This window comes from Crocodylus siamensis, chromosome 3 (genome assembly GCF_052110815.1).
Source record: "Crocodylus siamensis isolate JL-2025a chromosome 3, ASM5211081v1, whole genome shotgun sequence".
Classification (NCBI taxonomy): Eukaryota; Metazoa; Chordata; order Crocodylia; family Crocodylidae; genus Crocodylus; species Crocodylus siamensis.
The window spans coordinates 183,235,070-183,249,059 of NC_143397.1; the positions used below are offsets into that span (position 1 = coordinate 183,235,070).

Sequence of the window (13,990 nt, forward strand, 5' to 3'; positions counted from 1 at the left end):
ATTTATATTAAATGGTGGATCGGGGCAGCCCAATCCCAGGCTCCCCCTGTACCAGCAAGAAGCAAGTTCCTGCAGCTGGGAGCCCCCTTAGCTGACATGGCTCCCGGTCTCAGGGGTGCATGGTGCACCTCCACAGCTGGGATCCAGCATCAGCTAGGACCTCCCAGCCTCGGGTGTCCATGGGTCCCCACAGCTGTGAGCTCCAATCAGCTGCACAAGCCCGGACTACATGTGCAAATAAAGGCTGGATAGAAACCAGCTATTCAATGATTACACATTTTCCAGCAATAACTGTATATAGCTGATGAGACCTTTTTAAAGTGACATTGTTCATTTGCATGCGTAGCCCGTCTAAATTAATTGTGCTATTAACCAGGTAATTGCATGATACACCTGTCCTGTAGAGAGGAGGTCTGCATGTGACTTAGTACCTTTGATTTACTTCCAAGAAGTATTTTAACTGTGATATAGCAACAATAAAAAGAACTACTTATACATTTCAATTGGGAGTTTCTTTTAAAAAAATAAGCCAAGACAACCAACACCTCTGTAAAGGTCAGTCATCTTACAAGACTTTCAGATGCCAAATTCTGCCAGTTCTGTGCCTCATCCATTCTGAGGATAACTGTCGGTTTTAGAATTAATTCATTGTTTATCATTGCCTTAATTACAGTAAGATTTGTTTGGGGTGTAACATAGCAGAGACTAGGACTACACTTCACCAGCAGTCACAGTCCTGGAGGTGGAAATGTGCACTTTCCTCTAATAATCTTTCCTGACTGATGTGTCAAGTAGTGCTGACAAGTTCAGCAGGAGACCACTTCTAGCTCTTCTTCTGGTGGAGTCAAGGTCAGGGCAGAACAGGGCTATTTAGGGAGGCGTTGGTGCTGTTTTTTTTTTAAAAATGGGAGTAGATTGTGGAAAATGCCAGAAGAGCCTGAGGAGGAATGAGAAAAGAAAATCCACATTGGTCTGAATGTTTGTTCAAAATCTATCAAAATTGTAAAGATGTGTATATGGCAATAATACTGATATTAAACAGAACTGGGAACTTGTAGAGAAATAATTTCTATCCACCTCTCCCAGGCCTTTCAAATAGGTTCAGGTCTGATTTAATATCTTAGCCCTCATCACCACACAAATATGAATTTTACTGTAATAAATAATGTCCAAATTTTTAGCATTGTGACTAAATGAATCATGAGATTAGGCCGCTACTGCATACAGCGTAAGAAAATGAAGCCTTGCATAAGACCCTTTTTAAGGACTTTGACATTTTGATGTTATGATATTAGAAACCTAGTATAAGGTTAAAACTATGTTGTACACATAACTTGTGTCTTAAGACAAATTGTAGCACTATGTTGTGACTTTCTTCTGTCTCAGGTGCAAGGCGAAATTTAAGAAATGACTTACTGGTGGCAGCTGATTCAATCACCAATACCATGTCTTCTCTGGTAAAAGAGCTAAACTCAGGTGAGTGACACTTAAGGGCATGAGCACAATACAGTAATCTTCCATGCATATAAAAAAAGTGAATCTGGGAAGATAAATCAGAGTGTAGTTCTGGATATTTTTTCTGTTTAATGGAAATTAAAAATAGTAATGAAAAGAGCATTGCAATTTTCAAAGTTATAAACATTCAGGTGCAATTAAATATTAGGAAACCTGTTTAGCATAATAGCATTTTTGGTGCATATGTAATTGTATTATATAGCATGCCTATAATTAGTAGCATGTGTGCTAAGACAACTAAAGGCTGCATTATGCTGTTCCACCACAAAAAATCTGCTTAATCTCTGTCATTAGAAATACACCATATAGATGTTGTGTCACGGTTGCCTGAAGCATACTGACTATTCACAGTTATGGAAATATTGTAATTCTGAATTGGAGAAGCTGGCACTTGTTTAGAGAAACAGGTTAGTGGACTTGGTTCTTGTAAAAATTAAATGTAGTTGTAATCACCTTTGTGTTTCCCAGAGGTGGGCAGCGAGACTGAGAGTAATGTCGATTCTGAATTTGGACGGACACATTTTGATGATCTTGTCCCATCACCAACTTCTGAAAAAGCTTTCCTTGCACAAATCAATGCCCGGAAGCCAGGATACATTCATAGTGCAGCTGCCACAGGATCTATTCGCAGTGACATGTGAGTAGTTTCTCTATTTGTTTTTTAACTACGTTTGGTATAGAAATTATGTAAATAATATGCATGCAATCTTTTCTTTCACTCATCTTCTCATAGTATAATTTAAGTACAGGAGGTTCTATATATGTAAAATGACCTTGGTAGGCTAAAGAAGTCAAGGCGATCAGGATTTGATACTCTGGATTCCAAACTGAAATTCTTATGAACCCAAGATCAGAAGCAAACTTACTAGATTTTAACTAGGGATTCAAAAATAAAGACTTTTTATTTGTGAATATTTAGCATAGAAAAGATGGCAGATATTAATGACCAAGGTTGAGCTAGCTGAAGAATGACAATTCTGCCTCATAATTTTTGAAGTTCTCAAATTTGTTTTCAGTCTCTACTGGAATTAAAATAAAAACCTTAGAAATTTCTGCACAACAAAATTGTATCAACATGTCCATTTGGGGAATCCTAAAATGTTCTTGTGTATGCTGGACTTGAGGAAACTATTGCATCGAAACCGTAACTAAAATAAATAGTTTTGCCAAGTGTTTCAGTGTCAACAAAAGTGTCTATTTAATTGAAAAACTTATGACTAGATCCAAATGTAGGGTCTGATGCAAAGCACAAGGAATTCAGGGGCATATTTCTAATGACTCCACTGAGCTTAGGATCAGGTCCAAATGTTTAGTCTTACTCTTAAGGAAGTTGAGACTCTTTGCTTTGTTGATTTGAATGGGATTGTATCCTGAATTCAGCCTTAGTGGGCAATACCCTTTTGTTTGTTTCATGGATGCTGAATCACTGAAGAGGCAGGATTTGTGGGAAGGCTGCAAGGACAAAACAATTTGAAGACCTGGTGTACAGACTAAGGACATAACACCCACTTCTCAGATTTTACTAAAGGATTTTCAGAGAAGTTCTGGTATCACAATATCATCATCTTAGGAGGCTATTTATTGCCTTTAGGGTTACAGAAGATGGAGATTCCTATGTTAGAGCAGATGATGAGAACTATGAAAATGACTCTGTTCGTCAGCTGGAGAATGAGCTCAAGATGGAAGAATATCTGAAACAAAAACTGCAGGATGAAGCCTACCAGGTAAGAGAAGGAAACACTTCTCCATACTGCTACAGTATGCCTCCTACTGTTTACTGTAGGTTAAAAATAAAAATGTCTTGTATTAACCCAGTATCTGTGATCACTGGTCTTTTCCTCTGCTTGGCTCTGTAATGCAGTTTCTTTTCAGGAGCTGTGAAACTGTGACATTCAGATTCCAAGATGGTGGTGTTCTCCAGACCCTCACACATACTCTTTGTAAATACACAGCAAGAGCTTATCAATCAACACTCTTAAGGCTGACTTATTAACACTCACAAGGCCATTATCTGGTCCACTGTAGTTGCTGATGACCATATTGTCTGTTCCTACCAACCTGTTCCAACAGTTCTTTAAATTGATAGTCAACATTGCATGTAATGCTGAGGCTTCTTCTTCGATAATATAAAGCACTTATGATGGTCTTCTGTGTTATGGGACTGAAGTCTCTTGTGCCAATTCTTTTAAATGGAATGTATTTGTCAGAATCTAGGTTGAAAAGCAAGATACATGAATGGCTCACATAATATCTCAAAAGTCTAAATGCTCAGCAAGAGAAATAAAGTAATAAGGATCTGATTTTGAGGATTCAACACATCTACATGCTCTGAATGTTAGCAAAGAGCACTTGAAGCTTCAAGAACCTAAGAAAGACCAACTGATAGAAAAACTCAAAGCACCCTATCTAGTTAATGTTCTGCATTTTTGAATGGAACAACAGATCGTCCCCTTTATTACATTAATTTTCCTCTGGTTATCTGGATACAAATATATTAAAATAAGTGTTTCAAAAGTCTATAGACTTGCATCAAGGGTGCCCTCAGCTCTGAGTTTGAAGTAGCCACCATCATTTTAACATAGCTCTATCATACAAGACTATGGTAGCTTCTAGAAAGTTATGGCTTTTATAAAAGATGGCTTCTAGAAAGCCATATCATTGTGACGATCTCTGAGGCTTCAATGACATTTCATCAGCAGCAGCATTGCTATGCAGTATCCCTGTAAAGCAGCAATGGGCAGGAACTCAACATTGTGTCACTGTTCTTATCCAGGATCAATAGCAAATGCTGTTAAGCTTACACTAAGTAAATGAGATGCAACTGCTAAAACAGAACAGGGGAAGCAATGATTTTATTACTTAGCAGGAAAACCTTAATGGTAACATCTGTCAAGCATTATCATCACAGACTCAGTTGCAGAATTGGAACCAGTATAGCAGTACTTCAGCAACATTTACATGAGGAGACCCAGTGATTACAGTAGGATTACTCATAACAATACCCATTGCATGATATTAAGTGTGCTTGTATGTTGCAAATCTAGGGCTATTAGGGTGCGATGTATACATTTGAACAATTTGTTTCAGAATTGTTTTAGGTTCAACCAAAACAGATTTTTTTCTGTTTTCTTTTCCCAATACCGCTAGAAAGACATTGGTAAAATCCGTTTGCCACTGAATTCACCAGAAAATTTCCAGTGACTTCAATACAGCTAAGTTTTCATCCAAGGGGTACTCTTCCCAACATCATATTGTAGGCACTTTAGCTTGTTTCCACTGAGCACAAAACAAAAGAGAAAAGATTTAAAACAGTTAAATTGAGTGAAAAGACAGCTTTAAACTTTTCTTAATAGGATAGTCTGCTGGACTTTTGCAAAGAAGCTATGAGCTATATAGGTCTATAGGATAAATATTTGACAATAAGAAATTGTAAGTTAAACAATACTTTCCATTGGTGACTATGGTCACTATTATATTAACTGCAAGTAGTCATCATGGCTAGAGACAGACATTCAAAAAGCCTGAGCCTAAATTGATTCAGTCTTTGCAGGTTAGTCTAACCTGGCTAGGTTGAACTGGTTTGTAACTGTACAGACATCCCCTCTGGACTGAAGACACTCAAGCCACTGCAGGCATGTGCCTAAGCTAGAAGCTGAGGCGGGGGGGGGGGTGCTACAGCAGCCTGCCCTTCCCTTCCATGGTGCTGAGCTGAAGGGGGGTGTGGCCAGGCCCCAGCAGGATGGTCTGATTAGGGAGGGATTCCCCCCCCCCCCCCCGATAACAGAGCATTTATCATCTCTGTTATCAGCATTTATCAGCTCATCAGAAAACAAAGGCTCTCTCATTAGTTCAAGCTCTTCTTTTAACAACTTTTTCCAAGGAAGGGAACATTCCAAGGAGGGACATTACCAGATGACCTATTGATTAGCTCCACAAAGCCCTAAGCAGACACTGTCCTATCTGCCTTTGTCCTGTGTCTGCCTTACACAGACACCTCTAAGCATTAGCTAGCATACCACATGCTGGCTACGGTCCATGCTGTGGGACAGAGGAAGGAGGGATCCCTGCTTGAGCAGCCTGTGGTGATTGGAGAATGGGGCAGGGGGAAGCCAGGCAAACCCTGCTGTGCCTGCAAGTCTTTGCCGGAGCTCCAGCTAGGGAGCAGAGGGGCAGGGCCAGCTCTGGTGTGGAGGTGAGAGCCCTGCCCAGGACTGCAAATCATCTGGGATGCTGGGGAACTCTGGTTTAAGTTAAACCAGGAAGGGATCTGGGACAGACATTGCAGAAGCTGGTTTGACCGAAATCAGTTAAATTTGATAGTACATCCAACCAGGTTTATGTCAAATCAGTTTCAGACATTTTCAAACTGGTTTATGTATACTAAATAGCTATTCTGTTACAGGTTTAAACCAGTTTTTCAAAGCTTTAAACCGGTTTATGTCTAATATCTGCCTCTAGCCCATGTACCCAAGAGGTGGCATTAGTGCTAATGTGAGTAAGAATTATTAGGAGGACTGAAAGTTAGCCAGGTCACAGCCTCTATGAAAATTGTTCTATGGTTTTGGCTCTTTCCCTGTGCTTTTGGCTTAACTCTGGTATTTTATGCTTTCCATATGATATCACAGACTAGCCTATAATGGCAAAAATGTATACATTCTTTTATCTTAATTTAGGAAAGTGAGAAAAAATGGTAAAAATGGAAACTTTTTTTCCAAGTATTCTAGTGGCTGCTTGAATGTGTTCGCTTTGGATCCAGTCACTGGAACTGCAAATGAGCCTTTCCTTATCACATTTATCCCTATTTCCCATTCAGCTAAACCTAAAATATCTCATGGTTGTACAACTATTGTCATAATACAATTGTTGACTGAAATAATCTTATAGAAAGAAAACCATTAAGTTTACAATGTTCATTGTTGATTGAAGAAAGATTTCAATGGTAGCATTCTACTGCATGTGAAAACAGATCTTATAGACAAACATGTAGATTTCTCGTTGCATGAGAGATGACTGCAAAAACCCCAGTGTGACTTTACCGTCAAACACAATTTTTTCAAAGGAAACTGTGAGCCACTAGGTTCTGGGTGACACCAGATTGTTGACAAAGAAGCTGCTTTTCTGCTTTGTGGCAGCAACAGAAAGACATGATACATGAGATAGTAACTAGGAATCCCAAGAGAGCCTTCTATTTCAGCTTTCTCAGGAGCATGTAGCAAACACACAGTTGTACAAGGAAGAACACATTTAGACCACAAATCTAAATGCTAACAATGCTTATTGGCTCATGTTTAGCAGCTGTGGTGCTGTTTTTGTTTCATGCTGTATGTATTCCTTCACTTCATTTCCTTTGTTCATTATTTGGTCTTTTTATTTCTGTTCTTATGCATGACTTGCTTTGGAATAATACACTGGCTTAGCTGCTCACGGGCTTAACTGGTCATGTTCTTGTTTTATACCCTTTGTTATCTACAGGTCAGTCTTCAAGGTTGAGTGCAATATCCTTCTATCACTCTCCTCTCAAGTAAGTATTATCTTAATAGAGAAGAATTTTCTCCTCAAACCCTGGTAACGTGTATTTTGCACTGAGTCATCTGCATGTGTGACAGTGCTGTTTCTTCCCTTTCTTATGCCCAGAAATCTAAAACATAAGTTCTCTCTAAGTCATATCTAATGATCAGGGATCCTGGTTTTCTCTGATTAAAAAAAAAACAAAACAAAACCAAATTTTCAGTTTTAAAAAAGTAACCTAAAATCCACATTTTTCTTTGATTAAAATGAAACACCACTAATAAATAAATAAATACACACACACACATATTAGTGGTGCTTCATTTTAACCATGGGAAAATGTGGATTTGGGGTTACTTTTTTAACTGAAAATTGGGGATTTTTTATCAAAGAAAACCAGGGTCTCTGCTGCTCAGTCAGCAAGGGCTCCTGCCAGAGCTCTGTGTTAGCACTGAGCTCTGTGAGCTCACCAGCAGATTGGGGCAGGGCCTGGCTGGAGCCACTACATTTGCCCAGCTCCAGAGCCCAAGGGCTGAACACTGCCGCTGTTCACCCCACCCCTTACTCCCTGAAGTTAACAGCAGGAGAAAGGAGGGCATGTGAACAGCAGTGGCAGCACTCACTCACTGGGCTCCAAAGCTACATGAAAGCCAGACCTACACCAAGAGCTCAAGTGTAGCACAGCTAGAATAGAGTGCAGCCATGCTGCTGCATCCCTTCTGGATCTGCCCCTATAGCCATCCAAAAGCTTAGTCAAAGTCCTGAGGATCATCTCCACACCCTCTCTTTTATCTTACCCCCCACATTCTATTAAGCAGGAAGCTTAGGGAAGTGGGCTTCTTAACTGCCAGTGGTGATTCATAAATTACCCAGCAGACAGGAAGGAGGCTTTAGTGATTAGGGCACTAGTCTGGGACTCAGGAAACCCATCTCTGCCTTCAGCTTCCTGATAGACTTTAGGTGAGTCACTCAGGATGTGTCTATTTGATGGCAGCAACATGACCCAATATGAGCATTCCTCAGTAAACCCAAGCCCGCTCTTGTTTTGCCTACCTGCTGCAAGCTCATAAGTGAGCTAGTGAGTTTTCTCCAAGGTTGTCCTCAGCAGCCACTCACAAACTAGAGATAGAGGTCTTGGACATGTCCCTACAAATAGGGGCATGCATTTGCCCCGGCATATATTTGTACTATTGCTTTGTGCCCCAGGGGATGCCTTTGCACACTTGCTCCAGCACACACCAAAGTGCCCTGAGTGGGGAGGGGAAACTGGGGGCCTGTGAGGCAGCAGCAGCACTGATCTGGCTGCATGAAGCCTTGACAGCAACCAGAGCATGGCTCTAGATTGCTAGGCTCCTATTATGGTGGCACACACTGCTGCTGTATTTGTTGCACCACCTTTTTTTGTTACGGAGATCCTGGTATCAGGTTTTGACATTGCACTGAAAATTAGCAGTGCAGCAAACAGTTGCACATGCGCTGTCTGCAGTTTGTGGTGTCTCAAACAGCTTTGAGATGCTGCAAACTTCATGTGCACTGTCATCTAGACATGCCCCTGTAGAGCAAACATAGCCAAGTTTGGAGTGTACAAACTTGGAGCAAGTGCCTAAAGTGTGCTCACGATCTTCCTTGCTGGGGCATATCGCCACCATGGTGTAGACATATATGGCAGGGCATTTGAGGTGCCTGCCACTTTAAGAGGGCAAGTAGCCTGTGAAGCCGCTGACAGGTATGGGCCAAGGCTAATTGAGAATCAGCTAACCCAGGTAGCCAGCAGGTGAGACAGTCACCTGACTCACAAAGAGGGCTGGGCTTAGAGCAGGTATAAGCCTAGACCTTGAGAGAGGCCCAGCAGTACCATCCTGGAGCCTGCTCCTCAGCAGGGTGGCTGCAGCTCCAGAAGGTCATCATGAAGGGTGACACCTAAAGCATTCTGGAGGTTTGGGGAGGAACTAAGGGGAAGAGGAGGTTCCCAGGGACCCAGAAAGAGGTCTGGAGAACTCGGTCACAACATACCCTTAATGTTTCTATTCCTTAGTTCCCAATATGTTAAAGGCTGAAAGATGCACGCATACTACAGCAACAAGAAACACTTACTACAGAAACATAATAGTGGCCACTACATATAGTAAGAACTCATATAATAAATTCCATCACTCCCAGCTGCCAGTAAGTTGCCATTACAATCAGTGGAATCCACATTTGACTCCTTTGAGCTCCAGTAGAATAGCATATGAAGCCTCGGTTTACTACAGAACCTGGGCTACGTGCCAGAATGCTAGTTGACCTACACTGCATTCTCTTTATAATCCTCTCAGGAGGAACTATTCATATTATGACATATAGCAATTGTTATAATAGATGCTTATTACAATTCCCTGGACTTTGAAAGTTTTGAGTGCAGGGATACAGCCAGATATTATCATAATTCAGCATATGGAACTCTGCTGTCTGAGCTAAAGTTCAGCTAATGTATTGGAAAGGTGTTAAGGAGCACTCTATTTTGGGGGTGCCATTTTCAGATGACAGGTAAAACTAAAGAGCTTATCTGCGCCACTTTTAGTACCTATTACAATGGTCTTATTTGCTTTCCTGCCCAGATATTAACAATGTGAACTCAAACCTCTGTGACATGAGATATAGAGATTCCTTTTTTCTTTGTCCTGTGTAAACCAGTTTACACAATTAAGTAGCCAAAATGGTTCATTCTAGGCATGGCTGCAATTAGTAACTGATTAAAAGGTTTCTTGTTTATGCATAAATTTGATGGCAAAATGCATTTGATGGCAAAATGCATCTCTTGGCTACTGCTGTGTAGCTTTAACTAGGTTCACTGACAGTTACGTGCAAGTAACTGATGCTAAAATTTTGACCCCTGTAAAGCAGTTTCCAATCATTGGGGTAAACGTGGAAAGAAAAAAAAATAGCCACACTACAAAATATCCTAAGCACCAAATAAACACATACAGAAACTCCCCGTTTTCCTTTGACTTAATTACTTTTGGCTGTATTCACTCTCTCAGCAGACTTGTTAAAAAGATGAGCCTTTATAGTGCAGCCTGAAAGTGGGCAGCTACAGAAACTAGAGTTCTTCCCTCAATGTATTTCAGCACTATTAGTCAATTACGGCTCAAATCAGCAGAAATTAAAAACAGGTTACATTTCAGTGATGTGTATTGTGCATGGGGCATGTGGGCTTCATGATACAATTATTTACATAGTGCATATGTTGATATATAGTATTATGAATTTAATTACCCTGATGAGACATACTGAAAGGAGATTATCTAGGACACTTACCCAAAAGCAAGTGGCTTATTTTTACTTGAATCTTTATTAAGAATAAACAAGTATTCAGGTAATTTTCAGTATACTTTTCCATTTGGGTCTCAACAGCTGTGTAATATCAGGGAACTATGAAACATGCATTCCCACTGCTTGGAAACCCACTCAGTTGTATGGAGGAAATACTTAGAAATAATGTCAGTACTGTAGCACTTCGGGTTAGATTCAAGACCAAGTGACCTTTCTACCTCAAAGCAATATTCATCCAATGGAATTGTTCTTATAAAAATGAAATTGATTAGGGAAAAGGACAGGAAAAGTCAGAACAGTGCATTGTACATGAGTATGATGATATTGTTGACAACCAGTCCCATTGTTTCATTTGTTTCTGACTTATAAAGTCATATACTTTATTACTTTTGACTGAAGTAGCCTATTTATGTTTTACAGTAATGCTATATGATATTCTATGGAAATGATCCTGGAAACATATGGCATAAATGTAACAAATGCATTCTCAAGAGAGAAAGTGGGTTCCTGTAATATAAATATAATTTAATTGTGTTTTCAATTTATGCTTTCATATTAAAACAAGTGACATTAAAGTATATTTACATTTTTTAATGGAGCAACAAACTAAAGTTCTCTGAGGATAGAACTATGGGGGCTTGTACACGTGATTAAATTGGCCATTTTTGCTGTTTAATTGTACACATGCAGGGAGGGTTTTATGATTTAAATGAGTTTGCTACATTGCAAACTAAACCACATCCGCATGTAGTTTACTTTGCACCATAGCTACTTGTAATGTTGTAGGCCTTTGACAGTTCACCCCCCTACCCTCACTCCCCAACTGAGGAAAGCGGTGGGCAGAAGCAGTGAGGGGCCCGATCGTTTGTTTTTTTTCTTGGAGCCTGCCCCTGTCTCCTGTGGATGGGAGCTGAGCTGCCTGTGGGACAAGCAGGCCCTGAGCTGCAGAAGGCCCCAGTCATTCCTTCCATGGTAGTGGCACCCCCTGGGGCTGCCCAGGCAGGCTCTTAGTGGGTGGGTGCTGCACCAGCTCAGGCTCAGGGAACAGCTGGATCGAACTGCGTGCTGCCTGTGACCTGAGGCAGGACCCACTTGCTAGCTGCCCCCCCAGGTGGCCCCGGGGGGCACTGCCACCATGGAGGGAAGATCTGGGGTTCTCTGCAACTCAGGGCCCACCAGCAGCTTGCCCCCCACCCCACCCCCAATCCATGAGAGAGGCGGGCAAGCTCCACAGGCACAAAAAATTTTTTTAAAAAGGTCAGCTCCTTGCTGGGTTTTTTTTCCTCAGCAGAGGCTGCCCATGTGAGCTGCCATTGAGCTGTGTAGCCCCTGAGCGGCGGTGGGGGCCCAGTCTTCCCCTTCATGGTGGCAGCACCCCCACTGGGGCCTCCCAGGTGGGGTGCTAGCTGCATGGGTGCTGCCTCAGCTTGCAGGCAGCACCCACTGGATCCAACTCTTTCCTGAGCCTGTGTGGGGACCAGCACCCGGCGGGCTTCCAGAACACAGGCTCAGGAAAGAGTTGGATCCAGTGGGTGCTGCCTGCAAGCTGGGGCAGCACCCGTGCAGCTAGCACCCCACCTGGGTGGCCCCGGGGGGGTGCCGCTGCTGTGGAGGGAAGGACCATGCCCCCCCCACCCAACAGCAGCTCACGTGAGCAGGCTCTATAGAGTGGAAAATAAAAAGCAGCAAGGGACCTGATCCTTTTTTTGTTTTTTTCCATGGAGCCTGCCTGCCTCTCCCACAGTCAGGAGGTGAGCTGTTGGCGGGCCATGAGCTGTGGGTAGCCCCAAATCTTCCCCCCAGGCAGCACCCACCCACTAGCAACTCACCCACGCGGCTCTAGAGAGCACTGCCGCTGTGGAGGGAAGGACCAGGGCCCCCCCACAGCTCAGAGGTCACTCAGCTCACTGGAAGCTCACCTCCTGGCTGTGGGAGAGGCCGGCAGCCTCCACGGGGGGAAAAAAGGATCGGGCTCCTCACCATAATGGTGATGGAAGCCCCTAAATTGAAATGGTGGGTTTTTAATCATCACAATTAAAAACCCACCATTTAATTTAGGGGACTAAACCCCCATCACATGTATAAGCAGCCTACATGAACAAGTTACTTTGAGGTAAACTGGGGTGTGAATTTGCAGCGTATCAGATACTCTGCAGTAAGTGCCTCTGTACACATCCTTAGCCTTCAATAAATTCTTGCTAATCAAAGGAGGATAAGCTACCTCGTATTTGATGCAGGGTAGATGGGTAAAACACCATAACAAGTATTTCCTTTCCATAAAATACAATTAAAAATGACAACTTTTTAAGCTTCCATATTTTCCCACACACAGGACCCTGGAATATAATACATGCCTTGTTTTTAGAAGGCAAAGTGAAGGAAAAATGGTTTTTTCCAGAGTTGTGGCTGCATAGAGTAGAGGCAGAGCCTAATATTCAGCTGATTTACCCTCCCTCTCCCACTTAACTAAAGCTGAAACCCTGGTTGGTGCTAAAAATTGGTCTCCATAGGTAGAGTTACGAATTTGAAAAGAGCTACAGAGAGTCTCAAAACTGTAAAATAGGAGGAGAGAAACCAGAATTAGGTATCAGGCAGCAAATTTGCCCAAAGAAAAGTTAGCTTGATTATTGGAACATCAAGACGAGTGGTACTCAACCTCTGGCTTGTAGACCAGATCTGACCTATGAGGCCACGTGATCTGACCAGCAGGTCTCCCCCTCAGTCTGGAAATTTGGCAGCAAGGGAGCAGTTGCATCATTAGTCGCATATTAGTCGCTGCATCCATGCTAACAATTTTTCAGACCCATGAGGAGACCCACAGGTCAGATGACATAGCCCTGTACACTAAATTGTACCAGCACACCGTAGGGTTACTCCGTAGCCAGATGCGGGATCACTCTGCAGTTTGTGGGGTTAAGCCACTGTGCAGCCAGATGTGATGCGCATGCTCATCCCAAGCCAACACACCAAATTGCACCCATGGACCAACCCCATACATGGAATCTGGCCCATGGACTTGCCTTGTGCCAGTCATCTAGCTCACAGAGCAGAAGTTTGAGCACTACTGATCAAGACTATTAAAAAAAAACAATGCCCTGTCTTTTATGGGGCATGACTCTCATGGGGTTACACATGTAGGACCAATTGTCTATCTTCCATCTTGCAGAGTACCCCTCAGTGGCCCATCATAACACTAACTGGCCCATGTTTTGTTGTAAGGTGAAGTGTTGAAATTCAAATGTAGCAGGCACCTGGACCAGGAAGTGGAAGAGTTGCAGGAAGTCATTAGAGCCAGTCCCTGCAAGCCAATTTCTGTGGCATTTCAGAGTCACCATCTTGCCCTAGCCCAGCAGAAAATTGGCCAGGCAGTTATGATCCCCATGGCCACTTGGTACAGGATAGAGATGTACACAGTCTCAGAGAGGTCTGTCCAATATGCAGAAGAGGGTGCTGAGGGCAGCAAAGAGCAGCTGCAGCTGGTAGCAGTCCAGGAAGGCATGGAAAAGAATCTCCTTCTCCTCCTCGGAGACAGGGCATGCTGCCAGTGAGTGGCAAGCAAAAGAGCCTGTGGCCAGAGCCCCACACAGCAGTTGCCACTGGAGGTTTGGCAATGGGTAGCTTATTCAGAGTGTGCCAGGTAGGGCTGGGTGGAGCT

General features: G+C 42.6%; 1 protein-coding gene across 9 annotated transcripts in view; it reads left to right on the forward strand.

Moving 5' to 3' along the window:
- The window catches only part of DTNA (dystrobrevin alpha), a 360,592-nt gene that overhangs the window by 340,177 nt on the left and 6,425 nt on the right, over positions 1 to 13,990 (forward strand). For 8 of the 9 annotated variants that reach the window (XM_090039921.1, XM_090039915.1, XM_090039923.1 and 5 more), the window contains 4 exons: positions 1,387 to 1,476; positions 1,984 to 2,152; positions 3,107 to 3,239; positions 6,988 to 7,036. In XM_090039921.1, coding sequence (XP_089896047.1) covers positions 1,387 to 1,476; positions 1,984 to 2,152; positions 3,107 to 3,239; positions 6,988 to 7,005 — 410 coding nt within the window. In that variant the 3' untranslated portion in view covers positions 7,006 to 7,036. The remainder of the gene's footprint in view (positions 1 to 1,386; positions 1,477 to 1,983; positions 2,153 to 3,106; positions 3,240 to 6,987; positions 7,037 to 13,990) is intronic. The other variant, XM_090039920.1, reaches the window with a different exon arrangement.